The 27,400-nt window shown below is 49.7% G+C and overlaps 1 protein-coding gene across 2 annotated transcripts in view; it reads left to right on the forward strand.

Annotated features, from left to right (window-relative positions):
• Arrb1 (arrestin beta 1) overlaps positions 1 to 27,400 on the forward strand; it is a 72,596-nt gene that overhangs the window by 10,754 nt on the left and 34,442 nt on the right. Inside the window, exon 1 of one of the 2 annotated variants that reach the window (XM_076938721.1) lies at positions 25,321 to 25,457. The exons of the other annotated variant lie outside the window; for it this stretch is intronic. Coding sequence (XP_076794836.1) covers positions 25,453 to 25,457 — 5 coding nt within the window. The 5' untranslated portion in view covers positions 25,321 to 25,452. Of the gene's footprint in view, positions 1 to 25,320; positions 25,458 to 27,400 lie in introns of those variants that run through there. 2 annotated transcript variants of the gene reach the window in all.

A 27,400-nucleotide genomic window follows, 5' to 3' on the forward strand; every position in this document is an offset into this window, starting at 1 on the left:
GGAGGCAGGTGCTGCTCTATTCAGAATCTCTAGGCCCAGCAGGTTATGGTGACCATTCTGTGCTGGGGCGGAGTGGGGTGTAAGAGTGGTCTCCTTGTCTTGTCCACACCCTGTGGGACAGGCTTGTGGGCAGCCTCAGTGCAGGCCACTGGGTTGGCAGTGAGCATTGGCTCCTCCCACACTCTGAGAGCTGCAAAACCTCATTAGAGGAAACAGGCGGCAGGCCTGAGATCATTTGCCTACAAACTGCCCCCAGAGGGGAGCTGGCCTCTGCAGCCAGAAGAACAAATCGCCAGCATTTTTCAGTTTGTTCCACAAACATTTCTCCAGTGCTGGCTAGGGGCCAGACCTCTGCTACAGACATGTCCCAGGAGTGGCCCAATCCACCACAGTGGACATTTAAGGAGCAGTTCAGTTTCATGTGCCACCTAAGGGTGGACCCTTTCTCCGTAGCTGGTGCATTGGCCCTCCTGGAATCCTTATGAGTGAAAAGCGGTTTCTAGGCTGGGATTTTCAGAAATGGCTTATTCCCTTTCTACTGGGCCGTGTTACTCCCCCCACTCCTCCACCCCAGGAGATGCCAGTGAACAGAAGTTTCTCTGAGTGTCTTGCCAGGCCCTAGGTTCTGAGATAGGAAGTGGGGACAGCCTCTTACAGCACCTGTATGTCTGGGGAGAAAGAAAGTGGCTGTAGCATTCCTTTTGGTGGTTTTGTTTTGTTTTTACATTTTTTGAAAAGACAGGGTTTTTCTGTGTAGCCCTGGCTGTCCTGGAATTCACTCTTTGTAGGCCAGGCTGGCCTTGAACTCAGAGATCCATCTGCCTCTGCCTCCCAAATGCTGGGATCAAAGGTGTGCACCAAGCTGCCACCACCCAGCTGGCTGTAACATTTTTTTTTTTTTTTATTTTAACGATTTATTTATTTTATATATGTGAGTACACTGTCGCTGTCTCCAGACACACCAGAAGAGGGCATTGGAGCCCATTACAGATGGTTGTGAGCCACCATGTGGTTTCTGGGAATTGAACTCAGGACCTTTGGAAGAGCAGTCAGTGCTCTTAACCACTGAGCCATCTCTCCAGCTCCGACTGTAACATTCTTAAGAGAGTGGTAAGGGGGAATCAGTTTCAGCATTAAGGCTCACAAGCCATTAATAGAACAGGGGACTCTTGAGCACGCTGTGGGAGATACATTTGATAGGACTCAGAGAGGAAGTTGGAGCTCTGTGAAACAGGCATTCAGCTGGGACTGAAACCCCCACCCCCCACCCCATGTCAGCTTGAGTTTCATAGCTTTCAGTAAGGAGTTTCTTGGGAATGCAGACTGGTTCAAACACACACACACACACACACACACACACACACACACACACACACACACAGAGAGAGAGAGAGAGAGAGAGAGAGAGAGAGAGAGAGAGAGAGAGAGAGAGAGAGAAATCTGGGTTGAAGCTAGTCATGGTAGTGAAGGCCTATAATCTAAGCACATGGGAGGAGGATGAGGTCACCCTGCTCTGCACTGTAAACTCCAGGCCAGCCAGGGTGACATTGTAAGTCCCCCTCCCCTTTTTGTTAACAAAACAAAAACAAACAGGTCAAGAAATCAAGGGGGAGAATGTCAGAGCGGACTCTCTAGTGAGATTAGAAATGAGACACACATACCCAGATACTGGGCAGACAGCATCGGAAGCAGGATTACCAGGAGCAGCAGGGGTTTAAAAGCTTCCCTTCAGCAGAGCAGATCCTGCAAAAGCCCACTTGAGGTTTCCAGCAGAGTGCAAGGCAGGGGAATTAAGTCTTAGGAGACACAGCCCCCGTTTGGGGCTATGGCATGTGTGGGGGAAGGAGCATGTGTGCTGGTCTCTATTGTTTCTTTAGGGACATCGAGGCCAAGCGGTGCGGGAGAGGGCAGCAGCCTGGGTTTGCACGTCCCCATACCTGTCTCTGTCAGTGGGTGAGGTGCTAAACTGTGGGGAAGTGGTACCCTTCTTTTCACTGTAGTGTCTGTGCTAGTGAGCATGCCCAGCACTGACAGGGTTCACCTGGTGGGTGAGATTTTTTGTCATGAGTCTGTGTGGCCCCAGGGCTGTGGGAGAAAACTGAAGGCATTTAAAAAAGACTTAGTAAGGAGAATTTTGATTTTTTTGATTTTTTTTGGCAAGTTTTTTTTCAATATCCTAAAAAGGACAAAGCTGATGACACGTTATAATCAAGTAGTTAGTATGCACACTGCTCTTTCTTGCATGCAGCAGCACGGTGCCTTTTCTGCAGCCATTCAGCAGCCATGATTGAAATCAACATTTTGCAGAATGAAGCCTGTCGTAGGGAATTTTCAGAGGACTCTGGTGAGCCCTGCCCTGGCCACAGGCAGTCCTGGGTTCCTCCAGCCACAGTTTCCTTATGAATGAGATGGTATCTGGGACAGAGGTTACCTGAGTCCATACTCCCTGTAGAGAAGCCCATTCCCTGCCCTGGGCAGTCTCAGTTCAGACATCCAGTCTGAATGCTGAGGTGGGCATGGCTTCTAATGCTGCTCCCTGCCAGCTTCCGGCCTGGGCTATCTTCTGCCTGTTCTGGGGCTCAGGACAGGGCCTTGAACCAATCCTTTTGTTTGGAAACACACCAGGCCATGACCTTCCCAGCTTAAAAGCCCACCAGTCGCTCCCTACAGGAGCATCTCTGGTTTTCAGGTACCAAGAACCCTGCATTTCCTGTCCCTAACTTCCTGCCTGCTGTCCCCACACTGTGGACATTGGCTTGACCTCAATGGCCATTGACTTTTCATACCTGGTATCTATCAGATCAGACTTTTGGCCTGAAGAGCCCTTCCCCCTTCTTTATATGTTGTTTTCAAGATGTGATCTCACAAGCTGGCCTTCTACTCAAGGCGATCCTCCTGCCTCAGCCTTCTGAGTACTAGGAATGAAGGTGTGTCCTCCTATACTTTTCTCCTTTCTTATTACCGTCCATCCCCTCCGCCGATCACATCCTCCGCCGATCACATCCTCCGCCGATCACATTTTGAGACAGGATCTCATGTATCCCAGGCTGGCCTGAAATTCACTATGTATTTCAAGATGATGCTAAACTTGTGATTCCCCTGTCTCCACGACTTGAATATTGGGATCGCAGACACGTGCATTCGGAGGGGTTTATTTGTTTCTGGGGTTGGAATCCGTGTGAAGCAAGCCTTCTGTCAGCTAAGCTACATCCCTGGCCTTCCTTCCTTCTTGCTGAACAGTTGCTTGGGCACCTTTTCCAGGTGTGGAGCTGCTCCTGTTAGAGCTGTCCTTTGGGCCAGAGTTAGGGAGGGAGGGAGGGTGGAGAGGGTTCAGAGGAAGTGGGCCTGGGCTGATGACCCAAAAGAGAAGTACCCTTTCCTTCTTCTCACTTCTTTCCTGGCCCTGGTACTGAAAGAAAGCAGACAGAAGCAGTAGAAAAGGGGAAATGGATGCATTTTGAACTGGGGACGAAGACCTCCTAGCTTGATTTAAAAAGGCTTAAGCCTCTCTCTCCATCCTTTCTTTTTCCTACACACTCTTCTGCCCACATAGGATATGCAGACACAGGCTACAAACTGACTTGGCCTTGTCCTGTCTTTACAGCTCTATCATGTGCATGCTGGAACTCACCTATCTTTTTATCCGTGTCATTGGGTCCGAATTCAAGTCTTGACAAGCACTTGTAGCTCTGTAACTCTGGGCAAGGCATGGCACCTTTCTGAGCCTTGGTTTCTTCTGCATACCATAGAAAGAATAATACCTACCTCATAGGGTGATGTCACTCTGTGGGTGAAAGACTGAGCAGGTATCTTTGATAGCACCTGTTGGGTGAGTGGAAGCTGCTTTCAGGTCAGAAGTTTCTTGTGCTAAGGTCAGGGCACAGAGTGCCGTTCCAACCTTCTTGGGACTCTCTCATTTTTGCACCTTAGGGGACCCCCCCTCCCCAGCTCAGTGCTGGGTACATTAGGATGGAGTTACTGTCTTAGTTACTGTTTTATTGCTGTGAAGAGACACCATGACCAAGGCAACTTATAAAAGAAAAGAAGCATTTACCTGGGAGCTTGCTAACAGTTCCAGAGGGAGAGTCCATGACCATCATGTTAGGAAGCATGGTGGCATGGTGGCAGGCAGGCATGGCACCAGAGCAGTAGCTGAGAGCTTGCATACACACACACACACACACACACACACACACACACACACACACACACAGAGCACAGGCTTTTGAAATCTGAAAGCCCACCCCCAGTGACACACCTCCTCTAAAAAGGCCACACCTCCTAATCCTTCCTCAAACAGTCTGCCAACTGGGAACCAAATGTACAAACATATGAGCCTATGGGGACCATTCTCATCCAAACACCACAGTTCCCTTCTGTGTATTCCCCATAAAAGCTTGTGGATGAGGCATAGCAAATGAATTCATCACTAGTGCTGGACAGAGTGGGACTAGGACAACTGAAAGCAAGTCCTGGTTTGTGATGTGGGACAGAAAGTGATAAAAGCATGTGGAAGGCCCAGGAGGTGGACAGTGAGGATGGGGCTGGGCAGTGGGAAGTGGGGTGTGCTTAGCGGGAGTGCACAGGCACAAGGCCCTGAGTGCACACAGCTTTTGCTCTGAAGTGCGCTTCCAGGGTCCAGCGCTTTCTTGGCTGTCGGGGGAGAAGGCTGGTTTCTGCTGTTCAGGAGGATCCGTCACGATTTCCCAGCTGCTGTTCTGCCCCAGCAGCTTCCGTCCTTTCACTCCATGACCACTGCCCTCGGTCTGCCTACTGCTTCTTCCCTCCAGGGTGACTTGAGACTGCATGATTGCTAGGGTGGGAGGTGGGAGAGGAGTCCCACGCCCAGGTCCATTTTCAGAAATGAAGGGGTCAGTTTCTCACAGGCTCCACGTGGTCACAGCCCTTCCACCCCAGTGTCTCTGGCATGGCTCTTGTAGAAAGCTCCTTAGTGTGTCTAGTGCATAGTTGGCTCGCACTTACTGTCTTCTTTTGCAAAACGGGGACTGTCTTAGGATTTCCATTGCTGTGGAAAGACACCATGACCAAGGCCACTCTTATAAAGGACAGCATTTAATTGGGGGAAGCTTACAGGTTCGGTGGTTCAGTTTATTATTACCAAGGCAAGAAGCATGGCAGGATCCAGGTAGGCATGGCACTGAAGAAGATGAGAGTTTTACATCTTGATCGTACTGCATCCAGAAGACTGACTCTCTCTTCAGTGGGTGGAGCTTGAGCTTAGGAGCTCAAAGCCCACCTCCTCTAACTTCCTCTAACAAGGCCACACCTCCTCCAATAAGGCCACACCTCCGAATAGTGCCACTTCTCATGGGCCAAGCGTATTCAAACCACCACAGGGATGAAACAACTTACCCTGTACAGCTGCCGAGACTATGGTATGTGCTAGCTGGCAGGTGGGGTTCTTAGCTACTCTGGGTTGCACATGCCGGTGGGGGCATATCCTGCCAGCCCACTCACGGACGGATCTTCTCTGGGATGCGCATCAGGATCACCAAGAATTCCACTGGTGTGGCCTTTGTGAGCAGCAGGCCCTGGACTCAGCTGAGTTTGGCTACTTCAGAAGCTGTGGCAAGACACACAGACCTGGACCACGGCGGGGAGGGTTCTGCACCAGAAGAATTCTTCAGTGCCTCATCTGTCTGTTGGGCTGGGGGCAGGGCCTTTGTGAAGGCGGGTTATGCTCAGATCGCCTCTGGGCCCTTCCTCCAGTCCCGAGGCAGATTTACTTCGAGGCAAAGCTGCACACCAGCACCAGGCTCCTCTCGGGGTCTCATCTTTGTGTCCCAGGACTAACAGCCACCTGGATTTGAAAAAGAAAGATCATTTATATTGTTCATTTATTAGTGTTTTTTAAACAGACATCTGGGATTGTGGTGTAACTCATGTATGTGGCTCTGGGTTAGATGCCAAGTACCCAAAAACTGTATGCAGTGGTGCATGTCTGTAATCTCAGCAATTGGGAGGTGAATGCAGTAAAGCCAGGGGAGTGACCTCCTCTATCAACTGTGGGGCACAGCTGGGCTGGAAAGGGGCTATCAGAGCCCACATGGGGCTCTCCATGGCAAGGGCTAGAGAAAGCCTGGCCTGGCGTCTGCTCCAGTAGCCGGTTGAGGAGTTTGATTGTTTTAGGGCTTGCAAATGCTTCCAGGGCAGCTCAGCTAAACTTGACAGCTCAATAAGGAAGCCAGCTATGCTATCCTCTTCTGAGGTTCTAGTGGGGACTGCCTGTCCTTCCCCAATATCAGTACCCAAGTTATGGAAGAGAGGGAGGAGAGCAGGTTGTGGATGATGAGAAAGATCAGGGACCTGGTTATTAGGCTAGGTTTCAAATCCCAACAGGGGGCGCTGAGCAGGAGGTCAGTTCAAGACCATCTTCAACTTACAACTACCTGATGAGTCCAATGCCAGCTTTGACTTTTTTGACTTGTATTTTTTTCTTAAAAAAAAAAAAAAAAAAATTGCCGGGCGGTGGTTGCGCACGCCTTTAATCCCAGCACTTGGGAGGCAGAGGCAGGCGGATTTCTGAGTTCGAGGCCAGCCTGGTCTACAGAGTTCCAGGACAGCCAGGGCTACACAGAGAAACCCTGTCTCGAAAAAAAACAAAAAACAAAAAACAAAACAAAAAAAAAATTGAATTTTATCTCTTCTGCTTGTCAGGTCAGTGAATGTTAAATAGTTACATAATTTTCTTGAACTTTTGTTTTTAATCTTAAAAGTGGATTAATACTATATCCTTCCTGCCATGGGCTCAGAAGAGATACTGTAAGACTTAACCCAGGACCTGGCACAGAGTAGGTATTCAGATTGTGCCTAGCACTTTCCCATAGCCCTTATTACCCTGTATCCTGCCCGACCATATCTACTCTCCTGTGCCCGGGTCAATGCGTGTTCCCTGAGCTTTCTTTTGTTTGTCTTGTGACCTTCCTCAGCCCATACACAGCACCTTTGAGACTCTTGAAGCAGTCAGTAAGAAGAAAAGAATGGTCTTTTAGGTAAAAATCTATATTCTGTGCTCCTATTGTGTGTCCCTGCCAGGGAGCTTCTGTATGGTTTTTGACCTGAGGAGCCCCAGTGGCTGTGACTGTTGCTAGGCTCCTGGAGACCAGCAACTTTGTTCTCTGCAGAGCCCTGTAATCAAATTGCTGTTAGAGACACTCTCACATCTGCCATCTCCCTGCAGCGGAATGCCAGCGCCCTGGGAGCTGTGTCTCCGGGTTCCAGCTCCTGGCACCAGAGGTATGCAGCATGAATTCCATGTTGAGAACATAGCCAAGGCTTACTTTTCTCTCATTAAGTCAAGCCTGCTTCCTTGTTCTGCCCAGACATATTCTAGGTGGGGCAAGTCTTTCTTCAGGTTCAGATTGGGTGGCCAGATAAATCAAGTTTTCTGCTGGGTCTTGGAGGAGGTAAGGCTGGAAATCAGCATGTTTTCAACGGATCTTCAAAGGTCCTTCCTTTTGACCTGTGCTCTGTCTGCCTGAGTGGGGGATGGACAGCACAGACGTTCCACTCCTAGCAGACCCTCGCTGCTGGCCTCACAATGGGTTTGGAGCTCTGTGAAAGCTGTTTATGTTTCCACAGCAGAATTTATTGCCCAGCCTGGCCTTCTGCAATTAATTATAAGCCAAACAAATAACTTGTCTCTGGGAGTCTGGGGATCGGCATAAACATTTATGCCAGTCCAGAGGCTGGGTACTTTCCTCTGGCCTTGGGAACAGAGGGGCAGGATGGGGTGGGTCCATTTCCACCTGACTCCGGGAGGTCTTGTACGTGTGTTCTTTCTCTCAGTCTTCCAAATTACCCCAGAATAGGGTCCCCACTTGTAAAGGGAGACTCAGGCAGAGAGTTAAAGCAGTCTGTCAAGACCACACAGCTTGTGGGGAGAGTTGTCCATTTGTCTATCCATCTATCAAATATTTACTACACTCTCATCAAATGGGAAGGAGTTTTCTAAGGTGACTGAATTTGTAGGCACAAGGTGGTGGCCTTGGGGCCAGGCATGTGGCTCAATTGGTGGTGTGCTTACCTGGCATTCATGAAGTCCTGGGTTCAGTTCTAGTGCTACATAAACTGGTCAGGTTGGCCACCTACCTGAAGCAAGAGGATCGGAAATTAGAAGGAATGCCGGGTGTGCTAGCACACTCCTCGAATCCAGCACTCAGGAGCTAGAGGCAGGTGGATCTCTGAGTTTGAAGCCAGCTTGGTCTACATAGCCAGTTCTAGCTACACAGATTATTATTATTTCTTTTACTTTTTGAAATTATAATGTAATTACATCATTCTCCTTTCTCCCTTTCCTCTCTCCACACCCTCTCATATGCCCCTCCTTGCTCTCTTTCAAATTTATGGCCTCTTTTTCATTAATTGTTGTTACATGTTTATATGTCTATACATATATATTCCTTTTAAAAAATATTTATGTATGTATGTATGTATGTATGTATTTATTTATTTATTTTATGTATATGAGTACACTGTAGCTGTCTTCAGATGCACCAGAGAGGGCATTGGATCCCATTACAGATGGTTGTGAGCCACAATGTGGTTGCTGGGAATTGAACTCAGGACCTCTGGAAGAGCAGTCAGTGCTCTTAACCACTACTGAGCCATCTCTCCAGCCCCCTACGTATATATTCCTAAATGTGACCTGCTCAGTGTGTTACTGTCTGTATGTTTTTAGGGCAGATCATTGGTATTGGGTAACCAGTCAGTGTGCTCGTCTTTGGGGAAGATGATGTCCCCTGCTCTCAGCCTCCTCAGTTACCTGTGTGTGCAGGGCTGCGGCCTGGTGGACTTCCAGGCTCTGCAGCGTGGTCATTGCTGTTCTTGTTTGCTTTGTGTCTACTTAGTGAGACCTTATCTTTAAAAAAAAGATGTTCTAGGGCTCATCCTTGATTACAGAGGTAGGGAGTTTGAAGACCCTATCCCAAAACAGAGAAAGAAGGAGATGGTCTGTGAGGGTCTCTGTTGGTCAAACTCGACCTGTCTTACGCAGGGATGGTCTGGCTGGGAACAGCGTCAGCAGGAATACCTCAAGGCTAGCCTCACTGCTCAGCTCCTCATGCTTGGGAAATATTTTAGGTTTAAGATTTTGGAATATTTGCATATATGTCATGAAATATCTTGGGAATGAGACCCAAAGTAACATGAAATTCACTTGTTTCATGTTTGTCTTATACAGGTGGCCTGATGGTAATAGTGATTTTATAGGTAATTGTGTGTGTGTGTGGTGGGGGGCAACAAGTACTGAATCCAGGGACCTGTGCATATCAGGCAAGTGCCCTAACATTGAGCTACAACCCTCGCTCAGTTTTATTCTGTTCAGTGCCTCTTAATTTTCACTGTGACCCTTTGCCTGAGGTCAGGTATGCAGTTTTCCCTTCTGGCCTGTTGATGCTCACAAAGTTTCAGATTTGGGAGTGTTTAGGACTTTCAAGTTAGAGATCATCAACCTATCTCCTGCCGTTGGGTTAGGTGGCTCAGAGGAGGTGCAATTTGGCATGGTCCAAGGCTAGATGTCAGGAAGAGGTAGCAGGAATTCAAACCAAAAGTGTTTAAGATTGAGAAGTGAAGACGCTGGCCGCAGAGAACCTCTCATTATCGACTGCTGTGTGCCCATCCTGTTCCATGCTGGTTTCTGTGTTTTCCAGCTTCCTGTGCAGCCAACCCAGCTCACTAATCTTGTTCATGGATCTCTAGGGCCATCTGCTGGGGGCCACCTTCCTCTGTGCAGAGGAAAATGACAGGAGAGATGAAAGGCTCTGGGCACTACTGCAGATTCCTGCCTCACACATGGTATGGTTGGTCTCTGGCTTTGGGTCCAGGAAAACCTTGGTTGGGCAAGAGCTGGTTCCCCAAGTGTGGGGCTGCAGCCCTCCAATCTCTGTGGCTTTGGGCTATAGTGGAGACTGGGCTCAGCTTAAGCTGTGCATAGCATGTCAGCCACCTTTGGGAGCCTGGGGTGTAGACAAGAGAACAGATGTGTGGAGTGAGGAATGCTGGAAGGACAGCACATCGGGAAGGGATCTGGTTTCAGAGCCCAGAGGTTTTGGTTCAAATTATAACCTATACCCCAGGTGACCATTATTGTTGTCTTCTGGGGATGGGAACAAAATAATCCCTACTTGCAGGGTCAGGGTGGGAGTTACAGTTAATATCTAACTAGGGGACTAGAATCTGGTCACAGATATGTAGATAGGCAATGTAGTATATCCATACCACAGAATGCTATTCAACTGAAAGGCAGTGGGATCCTGACTCAGGCTGTAACTGGGTGAATCGTCATGAAGGCAGAATGCTAAGAGATAGAATCTGGGTACCAAAGGCCACATATTATGTTAGAGAAATATCTAGAATAGGTGAGTTCCTGAGATGGAGAGCCTGTATGAGGGGATGGGGAGAACAGACTTCATGTGTAAGGCTGGGGGCAGGGTTCACAGCTTTGCGTAGCTGTGCGAAGATGCTAACTGCCGATGACTACTTCATACAGAGGCTGGATTTAATTCTTGGTCAGCTAACTGTGTGTGTCTGTGTATGTGTATCTGCACATGTAGAGGCCAGGGGTAAATGAATGTTCCGTCTCCTCATCAGTTGCTGTCCACCTTATCAAGGTCACTCCCTGAACATGGAGTGCATCGATTTAGCTGAACCCCAGGGACCCGTCTATCTTTGCCTCCCTGGTGTTGGGAACTCACCTGGCTTTTTTTTGGATTAAGTTCTGGGTGATCAAATTCAGATACTCATGTTTGTGTGCCATGTGCTTCACCAACTGACCCATCTCCCTGGTTCCTAACTTCCTTACAGCAATTTGTTGTTTTTATGGATGGCATTTGATTGATTGATAGGGTCTTACTGTGTACCTCAAGCTGACCTTAAACTCATGATCCTTTTGTGTCACCTACCCTCCCAGGATGATAGACGTGTGCCACTGGGTCTGGCTCAGATTCTTCGATTTAAATGTTAATGGCATGCTGTGTAAATTTTGTCTCAGTAAGTTAGTGTTTTAAGTTGATAACGATCATAAGAATGGTGGCTTCTTTTGCGGGAAGGAGCAGTTAAGATCTGGGATTTAGGTTGAAGCTGTTGAAGAAAGCAAAGCTCAGGTCTAAGAAGCTGTGGTAGGTTATTGGCTCAGAGCGGAGCTGTTTGGTTAAGACCAAAGTTCTTGGTATCGGCACGTTTTCTGTTGCTGTGGCAGAATACCTGAGGTATACCTAGCTTACAGTTCTGGAGAGTCCAGGATATAACACTGGCCTGGGCTAGGCACTGGTGAAGGCCTCGTGAAGGCATCATGGTAGGTGGATGTCTCAAGGTGAGCCTGGGAGCCAGAGAGCCACTCAGGGGTCTGGCTTACTTATCCTAATGACTGACTCTCATTGTGATAGTGTGTGCATGTTCATGTGGGTACACGTGTATGTGTGGGTGCCCCTGCTCATGTGTGTGAAGGCCAGAGCTGTCATTCTGAACATTCCTCAGGAGTTATCTATCTTGATTCTTTTGTTTTGTTTTGTGAGACAGTCTCTTACTGGCCTAGAGCTTACCTACTAGCTCAGGCTGGCTACCAGTGAGCTCTAAGGAATCATCTGTCTGAACCTACCAGTGTTGGTACACTGCAATCATTTCCCAGCTGACTGAGCTGTCTCCATAGCCCACACCTCACTCTTTCAAGAACTAACCTGTGATAACTGCCTTATTCCCTCCAGAGGGCAGGTCCCCCCCCCCCAACCCCCTAGCTGCCTTCTGCTGACTTCTCTCTTTCCCTTCCTTCCTTTTGCTCAAGTCCATGCTTCATGTATGCAAGGCAAATATTCTACCACTGAGCTATATTCCCAGCTAACTCCATCTCTTAAAGGCCCCTCACCTCTCAATGCCAGCACGCTGGGAATAGGCTTCAATACCTGAGTTCTGGGGGGAAACGCTCAAAAGTCATGTCCAAACCTCACAGTTCTCAGGGTCTGGAGAGATAGTCAAGAGTACTTGCTGTTCAGCCATGAGAGCTGGAGTTGGGTGGCTCACAGAAGTCTGTAACTCTAGCCCCTGGGGATCTGATACCCCTTGGACACCTGCACACACATGCACACATACACTCTCACACAGACACATACATGCAGACACATAAGCAAGCTATGTTTTGTTTTAGAGACAGGGTTTCTCTATGTAGCCTTGACTGTTCTGGAACTCGCTCTGTAGACCAGGCTAGTTTTGAACTCGGAGAGATCTGCCTCGACCTCGGCCTCCTGAGTGCTGGGATTAAAGGTGTGTGCCACCACTGCCCAGCCATAAATAAGAGTTTAAAAATCTTAAAAATAAAAACCTTAATAGCTTTAGACAAAGCCATGCCATCTTGGTTTAGGTTTCTTGTCATGTATTTGTTTTAGTTTCCCTGCCTAAAGAGTGGGAATAATACAGTTTTTATTATGGAAATTCGAGTCTTCTATTATGAGAATCTTAACGCTTTCCTGAGGATTAAATGAATTAATATTTGAAAGAACTCCACATTAGGAGATGTTATTATCACTCATTCACGGTTTTATTTATTTGTTCATTTGCTGGGCACCCACAGAGAACCAGGACCGGGGCAGGCAGGGTTCTGGAGACACAGCTGCATGTGTGACTCAGAGCCTGCTCTCAGGACCGCTTCACATCCTGAGAAGAGTCAGCCGCTGCACCTGCAGCTTCAGCTATTGATGAAAAGCCCCCAGGCCTTGCCTCTCCAGTTCTGGCAAGGCAGGCGCCTCCCTTGGGACCCAGCAGGACTTCTTAATGGCTTTGAAATAAATGCACTTGGCTCAGGAGCTGGGGAAGAGGCTTGAGGAGGCCAGCAGCACAGCTTGGGTTTCCTTGCCTTGTGTGGACAGTTCAGACTGGTTCCCTGAATTTTTCATCTTCCAGCCCTTGCAACAGCACAGAGCAGAGTTGGGCCAGGGACTTTTGCTTTTGTTATGAGCACTGGCCTGGGCTGACTATAGAGTGCAGGGACTTGAGGTCCACAGGTCTCAGAAGTCCCTAGAGGTCCTGAGAAGTACCTGGTGTTGTTGAGCAAGCTTAGAGGGAGAAGGGCTCTGGTGCCTTCTGGCCACACCAGTCCTTAGGAGGACTGCCGGTTCAATCTGATCTCTCATGCCTCCTGAGACTCCATTGATAAGAAGTGAACTACTTTGAGGGCCTGCCATTTTGGAAGCCAGGGTAGGAACTGGGGTGAAGGATGTGGTTTCTGCCTGGACAGCAGCCGTGGAGAACAGGGTCCCTGCATTCTTCGGTTGAGGCTATTCCTTTTTTTTTTTTTTTTTTTTTTTCCCGAAACAGGGTTTCTCTGTATAGCCCTGGCTGTCCTGGAACTCACTCTGTAGACCAGGCTGGCCTCAAACTCAGAAATCTGCCTGCCTCTGCCTCCCAAGTGCTGGGATTAAAGGCGTGCGCCACCACCGCCCGGCGGTTGAGGCTATTCCTGTTTCACTTCCCCATGCTGGTCCACAATCACTAAGGCTCAGTGGGACCTTAGCTCTCCTGGACAGAACAGTCTTACTCCAGCTGCCGTTCCTCCATGCTCTGTCTACTCTTAAGGATTTCTGTTTGAACTTCTCTTCCTGCACCTTCGGTTGCCAACCTGGCCCCCTTGCTTACCCTCAGTAGTGAAAACTGACACACAGAGTCACCTGGCTGCAACTGACTCCCAGCAAAGTCTTCCTCAGGTGTCCTCACATCCCTCCGCCCAGGATGCTGAGTGGTTCTAATGCCTGTATCTTCCCTGCCTCATGCCCACCTCAGTGTGTATCCACTGGCTTGCTTCCAGCTGTACCAGAGGCTGTCCTGACCAGATTCAGAAGAACCATGCTAAGAAAGAGCTTGCTCTCGTCTTTTAAAACCTCGTATGTATATCGTGGTGGGCATGGTATAGTGGTGTACGTCCACCACCCGAATAAGCTCTCAGGAGTTGTAAGCATGACTATAAGGAGTTCAAGGTCAGCCTGGGCTACACGAGACCTTGTCTCAAAACAAAAATATGCAAATAGTAAGTGAGTTGGGTGTGGCGATGAACACCTATAATTCCAACACTTGGGAGACAGGCAGGAGGATAACTGTAAGTTTGAGGCCATACTGGTCTACGTAGCAAATTCCAGGCTGGTTAGGGCTCCACAGTGAGACCCTATCACAAAATAGAATAGAACAAAACAAAATAAAGTAGACTATGTCTGGAGTGAGGACAGCAGCTGGAAACTTTCAGAGCTTGTTGTCCTCTGTGGCCTTGGGTATTCCTAAGTCACAGTGGAACGAGAAGGGACCTGAGGAAGCTGCAATCAGGTCTGGCTGGATCAAGCTTTCTATATTCTAGAACACCTGACCAATCTTCTCCCCTGTGCCCATCCTCCACTCATCAACCCCATGACTCAGGAACTTGGCATCCTGGGACCAGAGAGGATTTTTGGGTAGGGTGTCCATTTACTGAGTCTTTTCTCCATCCACAGGCCTTTGATATCAGGTTCTGACCCAAGCCCAGGAGAACATGGGACAGACCTCATCTTTACTTGACACTGATAAAGGAGAGCACTATGGTCTAGCGAGCTCATTCATTCATTCATTCATTCATTCACTCAGCAAGCACCCATGAGTGCCTTCATTTTCAGGGTGCAGTCCTGACATCAGGGCACTAATAGTGAACAAGATGGCTAACAGATACCATCCCAAAGCTAGTGCAGAGTTCCCTTAGACATGGGCGTGGGGTGGCATGGCCCCAGTTCTAAGGGGACAGCTGAAGGCATTAATGTTAACATTCAGTAATTAAGCAGCAGCAGCAGCAGCAGCAGCAGGCTTTCTCACTCGGACAAAGAAAATGACAGTCACCCATGATCCCACTCTTCAGAAGGAAGGTTTACGAGTCTTGGTGTGAGTTCTCAGTTGTGTGTCTCTAGCCTGTTCCCATACATTCAGCACAACTGGAATCAGACGCTGTGAGATGGAACTTATTTCCTGTTCAGTGGCTTCTCTGATTGCTGGTGGGAGGAGGTCAGAGGTCAATGTGCAAGAGTCAGTTCTCACCTTCTATTATGCTGGAGCACAGCTATCAAACTCAGGTCACCAAGATTGGTGGCAAGCACCTTTGCCTGCTGAGCCATCTCTCTGGCCTCGCTGTGAGTTGAGTGCTCACCAGAAGGCATCCCCAGCCCTGTCCCACTTTGGGGTGCGTAACTCCTTTTAGGGAAGATTTTCCTGGCTCCTCGGGCTAACCACTGTGCATCCTGGTACCTTGGAACAGTTGTAAGAGTCACCTGTATTCTTTGGTTGAATGTCGGTCCTGCAGGACTGTGCTTCCTGCTTGCAGGAGAGGGACTGTGGTCCTTTCCCACAGTTCATCTGTGATCTGTGCTAAGGTATTCCTAAAGACATGGGCTATGAGAGGGAGGCCTCCCAACTACTCTGGTGGTGGTGGTAGTGTGGTGGTTGAACTAGGACACCTGGTTTTGAGAATAAAATAGCATGCAAAAGGATTCTTCCATTCTGTAACTCAGCTGACAGTGCTGAAGAAGCTGGTCTCAAGAAACCTTTCAGACCCAGCAGTTTGTCTGTCTGTCTGTCTCTGGTGTGTCTGCTTCTGTGTGTCTGTATGTGTCAGTGTGAAGGGCATTGGCAAAGACAATGCTCTCCTCTTCCTCAGCCGCCCTGCCTCCTCTGGTCTCTTTATTCCAGCCTGTTGTCCCATTGGGTAACAGTCTCACGCCTGCCTTATCCCAAACCTGAGGCACAGACCAGTTTCTGCTTGTCTGGAGTCCAGTGTTGTTATCTCAGCCTGCTCTCCCTCCTTTGGGCTCCTTGGATTTCCAGTGGCTTGGGACTTCCCCAGAGGCTAGGCCTTGAATTTCCCCCTGATTAGAATAGTTTTTCACCATGATATTTTTGATTTTGTGCTAATTCCACTGAGTTGTTCTCAGCCCAGACCTTGGATCTGGGGCTTAGAGAAGTGTTAGGTACATGAGTGAGGTATTTAATAGGATTTGATAGGCCTCCAGAGGCTCCAGCCCCAGGCCTAGTGTCTGACCATGGCCCCTGAGACCCTAGATTCTTCCCCTCTCCTTCCTCACAGGTCTCAGCCTGCTGGGAATTCTGTTTTGGTTGGAAGGAGGCGAAGCGGAGGAGTTTGCGTGTCTGGCTCTTTCCTCCCTCTCATTTCTCCTCCCTTCCTCCCAGTGTCGCTCAAGATGTTTCCTCTGCCAGCCTGGCTCCACTCCAGCCTGAGTCCACCTCAGGCAGCAGCAGCGATCCTTCTTAGAGCTTCTGCGGGCTGTGGCTTTCCGTAGTGGACTTGGATGCCTTTGTCCCTGTGGAGAGACCCAGGAGCAAGTCCCTCAGGGTGGGGCAAGCCACCTGCTTGCTCTCTCCTCAGCATAAAACCCGCACCTGCTGGGGAGGCCACCAGTCATTCCAGGGCTGCTCTGGGTGGACTCTGGGTGCATCCTTTCTCTCTGGGGCCTCTGTTTTCTGGATATGCTCATGAAGGCCTTGTCCTTATTTGGTAATAGGTTGAGTATGCCTCACCCAGCACTTCTACTCCAGGCCTGAGGGCAGTGGGAAGCCTACCTTCAACCTCGGCAGTGCCCCAGGTAGGAGCCGAGTACAGATTTCCAGCCCAGGTGCACCCCCAACTCCCTGGGGACCCTCACTGGTCCAGATGTCTGGTAGACCTTCACATGGATTAAAGCAGACACTCACCCCAGCCTGATAGAGCAAAGGCTCAGCCTTGACTCCTCGGCACCTTGTACTGTGCCAGGGGAATGCAGCTGCTTAGTAAATATGGTGGAGAAGCAGCCAGGGAAGTTGAGCTGGTGAAGGCCAACAGGGGCCTCAGGGGCTCTTGCCAGAGGAGGTAGAGCTAGCATGGCTTTTGAAGGATAAGGGAGAGTTGACCAGGTAGGCCAGATGGGAAGGGCCTCCCATGTAATCCATACAGTCTGAACAGCCTATGCAAGCTCTTCAGGATGTCCCAGTGCCTACAGTATTCCTTCTTCAGTGGCAGGAGCGGGGCTGGAGAGAGGGACCTAGATGTGCAGGGCAGCTCCATTCTGGTGATGGGCACCCTGAACTGCCAAATGACCAGCACTGGCCTCCTCAGCTGGGTTCTGGCTTCTGTGCTGTAAGCCTGGGCCTGAGAGCAGGCTGTGTAGGGGGACGAGCAGGTTCTGAGGCTCTGAGGGACCAGGGGGCTTGCTTGGCTGTGTTCTCTGGGTAAGCAGGATGTGGAATGCAGCCATGACTAAAGCAGAGTTTCACCCACATGTGAGATGGAGCCATGGGGCCTCCACCAACTTCTGGCTGTGACTGGGTATTTTACCTACTTCGGCGAATTGCAGTTACCTCTATAATAAGGGTAGAGAGTCTATCTGGTCAGAGAGTTAGAAATTAAGCAAGACAGCAGGGGTAGAGATTTTCTTTTTTCTTCCCTCCTCCCTCCTGTATTCTCCCTCAGACTCTGTTTCTGTGCTGAGGCCTGAATACAGTGTGGAGGAGACTGGGTTCTCAGTGTCTCTGGACTGCAGCATTGGCACCTCTGTTTTTAAAAACGCAGTTGCTAGGGCTGGGGGGTAGTTCAGAGGGTAAAGTGCTGGCTGTGAAAGCCTGAGGACCTGAGTTTGAATCCCCGGGTCCCACATAACAAGTTGCATATGGTGGCACGTGGCTGAGATCCCAGCATTCTGGAGGCAGAGGCAGGCAAACTCCTGGGCTTGTTAGCCAGCCAGTCAGTCTCTCTCTCTCTCTCTCTCTCTCTCTCTCTCTCTCTCTCTCTCTCTCTCTCTCTCTCTTTCTGTCACACACACACACACACACACACACACACACACACACACACACACACAATGGTGATAAAAAAGAAGTTCCCAGCATGCCCTCTCGCCATTGATAAGGTAAGGGACCAGGTTGGCTTTAACATCCTTCCATGTGGTTCTCCCCCTCCTCAAATGCTAAAGCCGATGCCCTCAGGACTTTTGCCTTTGAACATTCCAGAGGGAGCTGCTCAGGATCTGTAGAGGGAAGGGTTCCCCAGGGCTCTAATCCTGCTGATTCTGGCTTGACCCCTGCACAAGGATGTCTAGTCCTCATTTTCATTCACATGGGGCCCATAGGTTCTGAAGCTAGCCTGCCTGCTGGTTCATGCTTAGCTGGGTAATGAAAGGAAGTAACCCTTCCCATCTGGGTCTCCCTGTTCTTACCTGCACATGGGTCAGATCAACTCCCTTCCCTGCTGAGGGACTAGTACAGTCTTCAGTACTGAGCTAGCCCAAGCCAATGTGAGGTGACTGCCTTCCACTGAGTGACAGCACCCATCTGGGACACTCTTGCCACTGCACAGACATTGTCTTTGGGTTAGTGCAGGCCATGCTTCACAGTGGGGAGACAGCTAGTGAGGGAGGGACAGTGCAGGAGTGTTCTGAGGAGAAGAACAGGCATAGCTAGGGTCTGATAGCAGGATCTGAGGAGTCACTGGTGGCTTCCTGAGGATTCTGAATGAGCAACAATACAAGATGTGGTGGCGGGGAGCTGGGTGCTGGTGCTAGGTGCTGGGAGCTGGGTGCTGGGTGCTGGGTGCTGCACACACTGCTGAAGCAGCAGAATCACTGTCTGCTTTTTTTTTTAAACAGTAATTTACAGTCATTGATGACAAATCTTGAGAGAGGCTGAAGTGAGACAAGGGATCAGGAGAAGGGGGGATGAGCTCTGGAGACTGAGGTGTGGTCAGAGGCTCCGCCCTGGTCTGCGTCCTTTCCTTCCCAAATGCCCTAGACCACATTGCTTCAGAAGGGGAGTGGATTCTACCCAGACTTCCAGGAGAAGCTAGGAGCATGGCTGGGTTAGCTTGTGCTCTAAATGAGAATACCCAGCGGCAAGTGTAGTGTGTGATGTACAGGACCTGAGAGAGTCATAGTTTTTCTCTGAGCCTTGGTGTTGCCTCATCTGAAATGCACACTGAGTAGCTTCTTTAGTTGTGTAAAGACTTCTTCTCTTAAGGTTCTGGAGGTCAGCAGGACTGTGTCTTTGCTGGAGAATGCTATCCCTTGTCTTCACTGGCTTCTAGATGCTGCCTGCATTCCATGGTTGCTGGCCCTATCCTCCATGTTCAATGTCAGCAGAAGAGTATCTTCCAGTGACTCTAAACCTGTCATTTCTCTCTGACCTAGTGATTGCTGTAGGGCCACCCACATAATTTGGGAGGCTTTCCCCATTCAAGAATTTTAACTAGTCAGGTCGCATGTGCAAAGTCCCTCCATCATACCTCAGGATTAGGATATGGTACTTTGTTCAGCCTGCTATACATATCTTACAAGGTAGTTGTACCTGCGACATGCCAATCAATTCCAGATACTTCCCTTTTCTCTTCTCTCTGAGTTTCTGTCTCTCCATCTGTAAGGCCTCAGTGCTCCTGGTTGCCTAGGACTCAGGAAACACAGACTTGATCCTTGGCCCCAAGGACGCCCCCTCTCCTCCCTCCCCGGAGCAGCCTCCTCTCAGTTCCTGGCCAGAAGCACTTCCCATCATTCCTCAGCTACTGATGGGAAAGGCTGAGCTAACTGCACCCTGGGGAGGGTGAGGGGCAGAGGAAGGAGGTGGGAGAGGCTGGTTCCCCCCCACCACCCCCCCCCCCCCCCCCCCGTGCAATTGATGGGAGAGCAGATTTACAGCAGGGAGGTGGAGGTTATCAGAATTCAGAGGCCAGGAGTGAAGGCTTGTCCTTGGCTCTAGCAGAGACGTGCAGCTCTGCTCTCCTGGCCGCCCTCCTAGGGTGGATCCCTTCTGATAGGCCCCAGGGCCTGGCTGAGTGTACGAATATGCATGGGGTGCAGAGAAGAGGGCCAGGGAACAGCAGGACTGAAAGTGGGGAGTTGCATAAAGAAGAACACACAACCCCCTGCCTCCCGTAACAGACTGAATCTCAGCTGGGTCCCAACTCAACTCCCTCTGCCTAGAAACCGTTCTTGGCTTGCTCTGGCTGGCTGGCCTTCTTATCTGCCATCACTGAGCCTCATTTCTCTCATTCATCTGCGTTTATGCATGAGTGTGCGTGTGCATGTTAACACCATTATGGGGAGCGAGAGAACGGAACGAGAGTGACTTTGAATGGGTTGTGGATGTGTCTTCTGTCATATCAGGGGTGTTGATTGCACAGGCATACTGCCTTAATGTCCTCTTCCAATACTGCCTTGCAATGTGTCCCAGGCTAGGTGCAGCTTGTCCTTTGTAACTTTTGGGCAGCCCCGTCCATCTCCATGTTATTCTGGAATTACTGCCTTCCTCTTGGCAACCCTACTCTAGTGCCTTTGTGGGGCTAGTGGCTGGACTGAACTTTCCCCACCACATAAGGAGAGTGTCTAGCAGACCCCTGTGCTTCTCAGTGCTGCCATAATTGAAGCAGAGCAGAGAAAGTTTGGCAAAGGTACTGGGGAGTTAGGACCCTGGGGTCTGGTGGAAATGTGACATTGGAACCACAGAGCAGCAGCCCATCCTTTAGTGGTAAGCCGTCCTCCAATGGGCTGAATCAGAGGATACAAGTGCAAGCTAGGGGATGTGCTGGGCACACAGGGAGTTCCCAGTCAGTACCGGGTGACAGTGGGTTTTCCTGGATGCTATTCTTTTGTTGTTTGTTTGCTTGCTTGTTTTTTGAGCCAGGGTTTTTCTATGTAGTCCTGGCTGTCCCGAAACTCACTCTGTAGACCACCAGGCCAGCTTCGAACTCAGAGCCCTGCCTGCCTCTGCCTCCCGAGTGCTGGTGTTAAAGGCGTGAGCCACTACCACCCACCGCCTGGCTGATGCTCTCATGTAAGGTTATTTACATTGGTTTTCCCACTTGACTGGCAGCCCTGAGGCCACTGTCACCCAAAGCTTGGTTCTTCTCTTGTGTACAGAGCCCCTATGCATTGTTACACTCGGCCTACTTGCCCAGTGCATGAAGACATCGGTTCACTTATTCCAGTGAGCCAGATGAGGACAGGTGAGATGAGGTGCCCCCGAGAGACAGAGTGCCAGGGCAGAGATTTCAGCCTTTCCCCCACCCATGGAGATTTCTGAGGGCTTGAAGTCCAATGGTGTATCCTGAGGCTGGGGTGGTAGAGCTCGTTCTGGGGGGAGGGTGCTGCTTTGGACAAACTAGTGGTTGAGGGGGTCAGTGTGTCTCCTCCTAGCTGGCTTCTCACCACCCCTCTGGGGACAAAAGATGGGTAGCTGACGGGTTGATTAAAGGTTTACAGAGGATGTGGAGATGCTTGTTACCAAGTCTGAAGAGACATTTTTGAGGTATTTCTGAATGCTCCTCCCTGCTTAGTTTACCTCATGGGGCTCATAAAGCCATTCTTACCCAGCTCTGTGGTACCCACCTCACTTTCAGGCCTCTGTATTCTTAGAAGTAATGGAAAGTATTTCTTTAAAGGCCTTGATAATTCAGCCATGTTCTCCTAAGGATCTTTGGTTCTGGGGGCTTTGATAGTCTCCCCAGAACATATCATTTCTATTATCTCATCAGCTGCCTAGGCTCCTGGGAGGTCATGTGACTCCACTGAGAGCACCCCCCCCCCCAATCCAGCTGAAGCTAAGAGGGACTTGGACCTGCCCAAGACCACATGGCAAATCTGTTTGCTGTGGTGCTGTTAGTTTATGGTCACCTATAGAGCCCAAATTCGAGCCTCATGTCACATTCCAGGCAGCTGAATAGCAGGACTGTGATGCCACGGCCCTATTAGACATCCTGCCTGTGCCCTTTGCTCCTTCATAATGGTGTTGCCTATGTTCATCGTGAGACAGGAGGATCTTGAGTTCAAGTCCAGCCTAGGCTACCTAAGGAGACTGTGGTCAATAAACAAACAAGGAAATAACAACAACAACAACAACAACAACAACAACAACAACAACAACACCCCAAAAGATTAAGCTGTAGCTCCAAGATGCTCCATGGATGGAGGTAACCAGGTAAAGGGATCATGCCTACAGGCAGTGTGGGCAGGTGCTCCCCTTGGAGGGCCTCAATCGTCCAGGAGTCAGTGCTCCCTACAGAGGAACAAGGTGTCCCCTCCAGGTCCTCTGGCCTCCCTGGCCTCCTTCTGAGAGTCCAGTGAACAGTATAGCAGGCAAGAGGAGGGACAGAGGCTGGAGTCTGGCGGGCTGGACCTGCCTTCAACCACCTGAGGGGCTGAGGTGGCTTTCTCTTCCTGGCTTCTCTGGCTCCAGCTTCTCCTTCTATAAAAAAAAAATGAGACTAATGTATTTTCTTCAGAGTTTTCCAAAAGATAAAATCTGAAAATCATTTGAAATACTCAACACCTGACCCATTAATTGATAGAAATTCTTAAAATAATTATCACAAAGGTTTTCTTTTCTTTTTTAAAGATTTTATTTGTTGTATGTATGTGAGTACATTGGTATGTCCGACACACCAGAAGAGGGCTTCAGATGGTTGTGAGCCACCATGTGGTTGCTGGGAATTGAACTCAGGACCTCTGGAAGAGGTCAGTGCTCTAAACCACGGAGTCATCTCTCCAGCCCTGAGGGTTTTATTTTCTAAATTCTAATAAAATTACTCAAAGTTTCCGAAGACCTGGGTGTGGTAACTCAAGCCTGTAACCCTGGCACTCAGAAGGCAGAGACAGGAGGATCTTGAGTTTAAGTCCAGCCTGGGCTACATAAGTAGACCATGTTAATAAGTAAATAAATAGATAGATAATAAATGATAAGGTGGGGATGTGGCTCAGTTGTTAGACTGCTAGCTGAGCATGCACAAAGCTCTGAGTTTGTCCCCAGCATCACATAAACTGGATGTGGTGAACCACGCCTGTAAGCACTTGACAGGCAGAAGCAGGCAGATGAGAAGTTCAAGGTTATCCTGTTCTACATAATGAGTTTGAGGCCAGCCTGGGCTATACGAGACCCTAGTCAAAAAACCAAAATCTTTGGAAAGAAGGTTACCTGTGGCTTAAGATGCCCGGGAAACGTTACGTTTTGCATTTCTGTGTTATTCTTTTAGAGACCCCCTCACACCCTGGGCTATATACCATCCTGTGTCCATGAAGAAGTGTGTAGTTTGGAACAGAAATGGGATGAATTGTGTCTTTTAGAAGTATTCGATCCTTTTACTATTCAGAAGCACTGAATTAAGTTTTAGTTTTGGGCTAGAGCTGTATCTCCAGCACTTTCCAGCTTTCACATTCGTGTGTGTGTGTGTGTGTGTGTGTGTGTGTGTGTGTGTGTGTGTTAGAGAGAGAGAGACAGACAGACAGACAGAGACACAGAGAAACAAAAAGACAGACACAGACACACACAGAGACACACACGAAGGGACAGGGAGATTGAATTGCATAAGGAAGTCAGAGGATAACTTGGGAGTGTCAGGCTTTTCTTTCATCAATGTGGGTTCCAGCCTTTGCAACAAGCACCCTTGCCCTCTGAGCTGTCTTCTAGGCCCTCCTTTTGAGTTTGTTCAAACTGCTTACATTGTTCATTTACTTACTCTGTTACTTGGGGTGAACTGTTCAACCCGTGTTAGTTTCCAGTTGGAGACAGTAAGACTATCAAGTGGTGTCTGCAGGAAGGGCATAATAACAGGTGCAGGCTTCTCAACGCACGTTAGGTGAGCTAATGTGCTATTTAGAACCATGCCGGCCTGTAGTAACCAGTGAGACATCTGCTTTGTAATAATTTCTGAGTAAGGAAAGACCCAGGTCATCACCAAGTATGGCCACCTTGCTGAACATGCATTCAGTTGACATCCAGTCCTGCTGCCTCTGGGCTTCTTGGGCTGTAATCTTGAGGTCTGATTTTAGACCTTGCCCTTCAGCTCCCCGAGTCTACACATAGCCTGGGGTCCTTGGCCTTTGGGTCTGCCTCTTGCTCTGGGGATGCACGAGGCTGAGTTCGTAAGAGGTGTTGCAGTCACTCTGTGCACAGATGTTGGTTAATAGCAGCCCCTGGAACTGGTGGAGCTAGGGAAGAGAACATGAAGGCTGCTTAGATCAGAGGCAGGGGCATCACTCACTGTGCACTCTTCCCAGTGCTTCATGTAGCCAGGAGTGGGTGCCAGCGTCATTTGTAGATGGGGAGGTGGTATTACTGGCCTTGGAAGCATTTTCACTGGGACCTGACATACAGTGGCACCAAGACCAGAACTGAGTGCACAGTCTGATTGGCATCCCTTTTTTCAGGGATACCTTCCCACCATTTGCCCAGAAGTTGATGGTCCTGATTGACAGTTGATAGCCTCTGCCCAGACACTTGACTGACTGTCTTAAGTACAACATGACAGTTTCAGTTCAGTTGAGGAGTGGGTCAGAAGTTGACATGGGAACCTGGGCAAGATTCCTTCCAATTTTTCCTTAGAAGGGAGTCTACCTCTGTGTCTTAGTCTGAACTGGTCTGTTCTGGAGCTGCTGTGGGGGCTGTATGTGGACACTATGTCCTCTCAGAGCTGCTAATCTGATGGAGGAGGAGGGAGAAGAAAAATAGGAGGAGGAAGAGGAGGAGGAGGAGGAGGAAGAGGAAGAGGAAGAGAAGAAGGAGGAGTTGGAGTTGGCAGCGGCGGCACACCCTGTCTGCCTGGAGAGGAATCCTGGTGTGATGGGAGAATTCAAGAATTCATCTCCTGTTCCTTAGAACTTGCTATCACCCACAAGTGCCCTCTTGTCCAAGGATGTAAGCATGACCTTTGTCCTTTAGGAGCTTCCAGTCTGATAGAGGAGTCATAGCCACTCCCCTCAGGGAGATGCTGGTTTGGGCCTGACCTTCTCCCTCAGGAAGGGCTCCCGTATGATAGAGCAGGCACTTTTGCCCTTGTTTCCAAGGAACTCCATGTATTATATGAGTTCTGACTTTGGCATCTCCACCCTGCCTGACTCCTAGAGAGTCCAGCTTCCACGGATAGCAGGTAAAGAATGAGCTGGGCAGATGGGTACAGAATCGAAGAAAAGGGACTGTAGAGGGATTCCTGCAAGCAATCGAGAGTGGGATGGAAGGCTCCCTGGAAGAGGTGCCTTTATGGTAGAGTCAGGTGCTGCCTGTGACTTCACTCACAGAGGATTAAACTCCCTTCCCTGCACTGAGGAAGGGAAACTTGAGGGTCATTCAAGAAATACATCTCTGTAGCCTGTGGTACTGAGGTGGAGGAAGGCCCAGAGAGACCCTCACCCCTGGCTGGCTGTGAGCAGGTCAAGTGTTGCCAGCCTGGAGACATCCGCTTCTATAGCCCAAGAAGCCCAGAGGAGGAGAGGAAACAGGACGCATATCAGGAACGCCTTTTCCTCTTCTTTGTAACTGACCCTCATTTGGGGCTGGGGAGAGCCATCTGCAGGACTGGCCTGGCTGCTGCTGCCTTCAGCCCCCAGCTCTGGGTCTCACTGAGGGGCCCTGCCTCTGGCCCACTTCTTCCTGGGCTTGTACTGTGGCACTGCTAAGGCTTGTGGCTGCAAAATGGGGTAAGACTTCTTTTCTGCCTGGCCAGGAAGCAGCTGTTTTCCTCTGTGGATTTGCATCAGCTATTCCCTGATCCCGGAGAGGTGCACAGAGCCTGTCCTCTGTGGCACTTCTGGGCTGCGCTGGACAGGGCAGAGCACACAGGGGAAGGGCATCATGAGAGGAGTTGTTTGGGACTTGTCCCAGCACTAGTGGAAGTGACCCGAGGATCGTGGGCATGTGTGGGAGGGTCTGGTTGTTTGGAGAGAAAGACTTGGGATTAGCTGTGTCTGTGGCAGCTGAGGTGCCCCAGCTGATAGAATTCCACAGGGTGCTGATTGCTGTGGGTTCTAGGAAGGGCAGAGGTCAGTTCAGCTGCAGAGCTTCTCATAGCCTGGCATGAGGCAGCACTGACCACAGAGCCTCCAGGGACTCTGAGAGGGAACAGCTGAGGTTGAGGCTTCCTGAAGGAGAGTTGAGACTTTTTCATGGGGAAGCTGGTGTTGGGGAGTCGGGATGAAGGACAAGGAGAGGGACATTCAGAAGGGGACAGGACATCAGGAGGACTGTCCTGTTTTTGGCTCTGTCATTGTTGCAGTTACTCCTTTGCAGGGCAAGGGCCACTGTGGGAGTGTATGTGCACTTACATGTTGTGTGGCTGGATAATGCTCGTCTGGAAAGATACTGTGGGTGAGTGTGTAATGCATATGTTTATGCACAGAACATTTAGTATTTGTTTCCGTGCTGTGGTGTGTGTGTGTGTGTGTGTGTGTGTGTGTGTGTGTGTGTGTGTAGTGTCTGTAGGCAGGTGTTTAGGTTCATCTGTAGTATGTATGTATGCATACACACACACATATATACAGTGTTTGCAGGCAGGTGTTTAGGTTGTGCACATGACCACATTCTTACCCTTGAGTGCTATTGTTTTTTTGGTACCTTCCTGCACTGGCATGGGGGGGGGTTCTCCTTCACTTAGGGTAACACCCAATGCTGCACCTGGGCTTGTTTTCTTATGGGGGGGTCTTGTTTCAATGGTTTGTTGGCACAAGAGTCTCTCTAACAGTCTTTTGTCCTGATGGGATGGTTACTTTCTCTCTCTCTCTCTCTCTCTCTCTCTCTCTCTCTCTCTCTCTCTCTCTCTGTTTTTTTGTTTTTTGTTTTTTTTTTCGAGACAGTGTTTCTCTGTGTAGCCCTGGCTATCCTGGAACTCACTCTGTAGACCAGGCTGGCCTCAAACTCAGAAATCCACCTACCTCTGCCTCCCAAGTGCTGGGATTAAAGGCGTGTGCCACCACTGCCCAGCGGGATGCTTACTTTCTCATCTGAGGATGTCAGTGCGGCCAGGATAAGATGCCAGCCATAGGAAGTATACTGCCTGCAATGTCCACCCCCTTTATGGACTCTATAATAAGTGTCAAGACTCCATTATTCCCAGGTGTGGGGTGGATGGTTCTCTGCACTCTAAATACAGAGGAAGGAGCCTCAGACAGTGCGGAAAACACTGGAGTCAGGTGAGGTCTACCCGCCTGAATTTCCAGACCCTCTTTTTTTGTTCTGCCTCTACCTACCCTTCAGGAGAGCTGGGCAGGCTCCGGGCTGTCTGTGGGCTCTACTGTGTTTCAGATGCCACCCAGCTTAGTAACATTTGCTTTAGTCTTTGGTTTTTCATTCTCCAGTGACATAGATTCCCAGAAGATGGGCTAAGACTCTGTCCCTTGGACAAAGAAGAGCTGGAGGCTTGTCTGCCTGGATGATTTCAGGGAAATCTTACAGAATCCCAGGAATCCATGGCCCCTGGCCCTCAGGCCTACTGGACATCACTCTGTGCCCAGGGAGTGTGTCAGGTCCAGGGGCATTCTTGTGAAGTGTTAGGAAGGCCCATGACAGAAGCCAGGGTGGCAGAAGCCCAGGGTGCTCGTTCCAGGCTGGCTGAGACATGGTGGCAAGTCTGAACCAGTCTTCTGGC

Source organism: Arvicanthis niloticus, chromosome 1 (assembly GCF_011762505.2).
Source record: "Arvicanthis niloticus isolate mArvNil1 chromosome 1, mArvNil1.pat.X, whole genome shotgun sequence".
In the NCBI taxonomy this organism is placed as follows: domain Eukaryota; kingdom Metazoa; phylum Chordata; class Mammalia; order Rodentia; family Muridae; genus Arvicanthis; species Arvicanthis niloticus.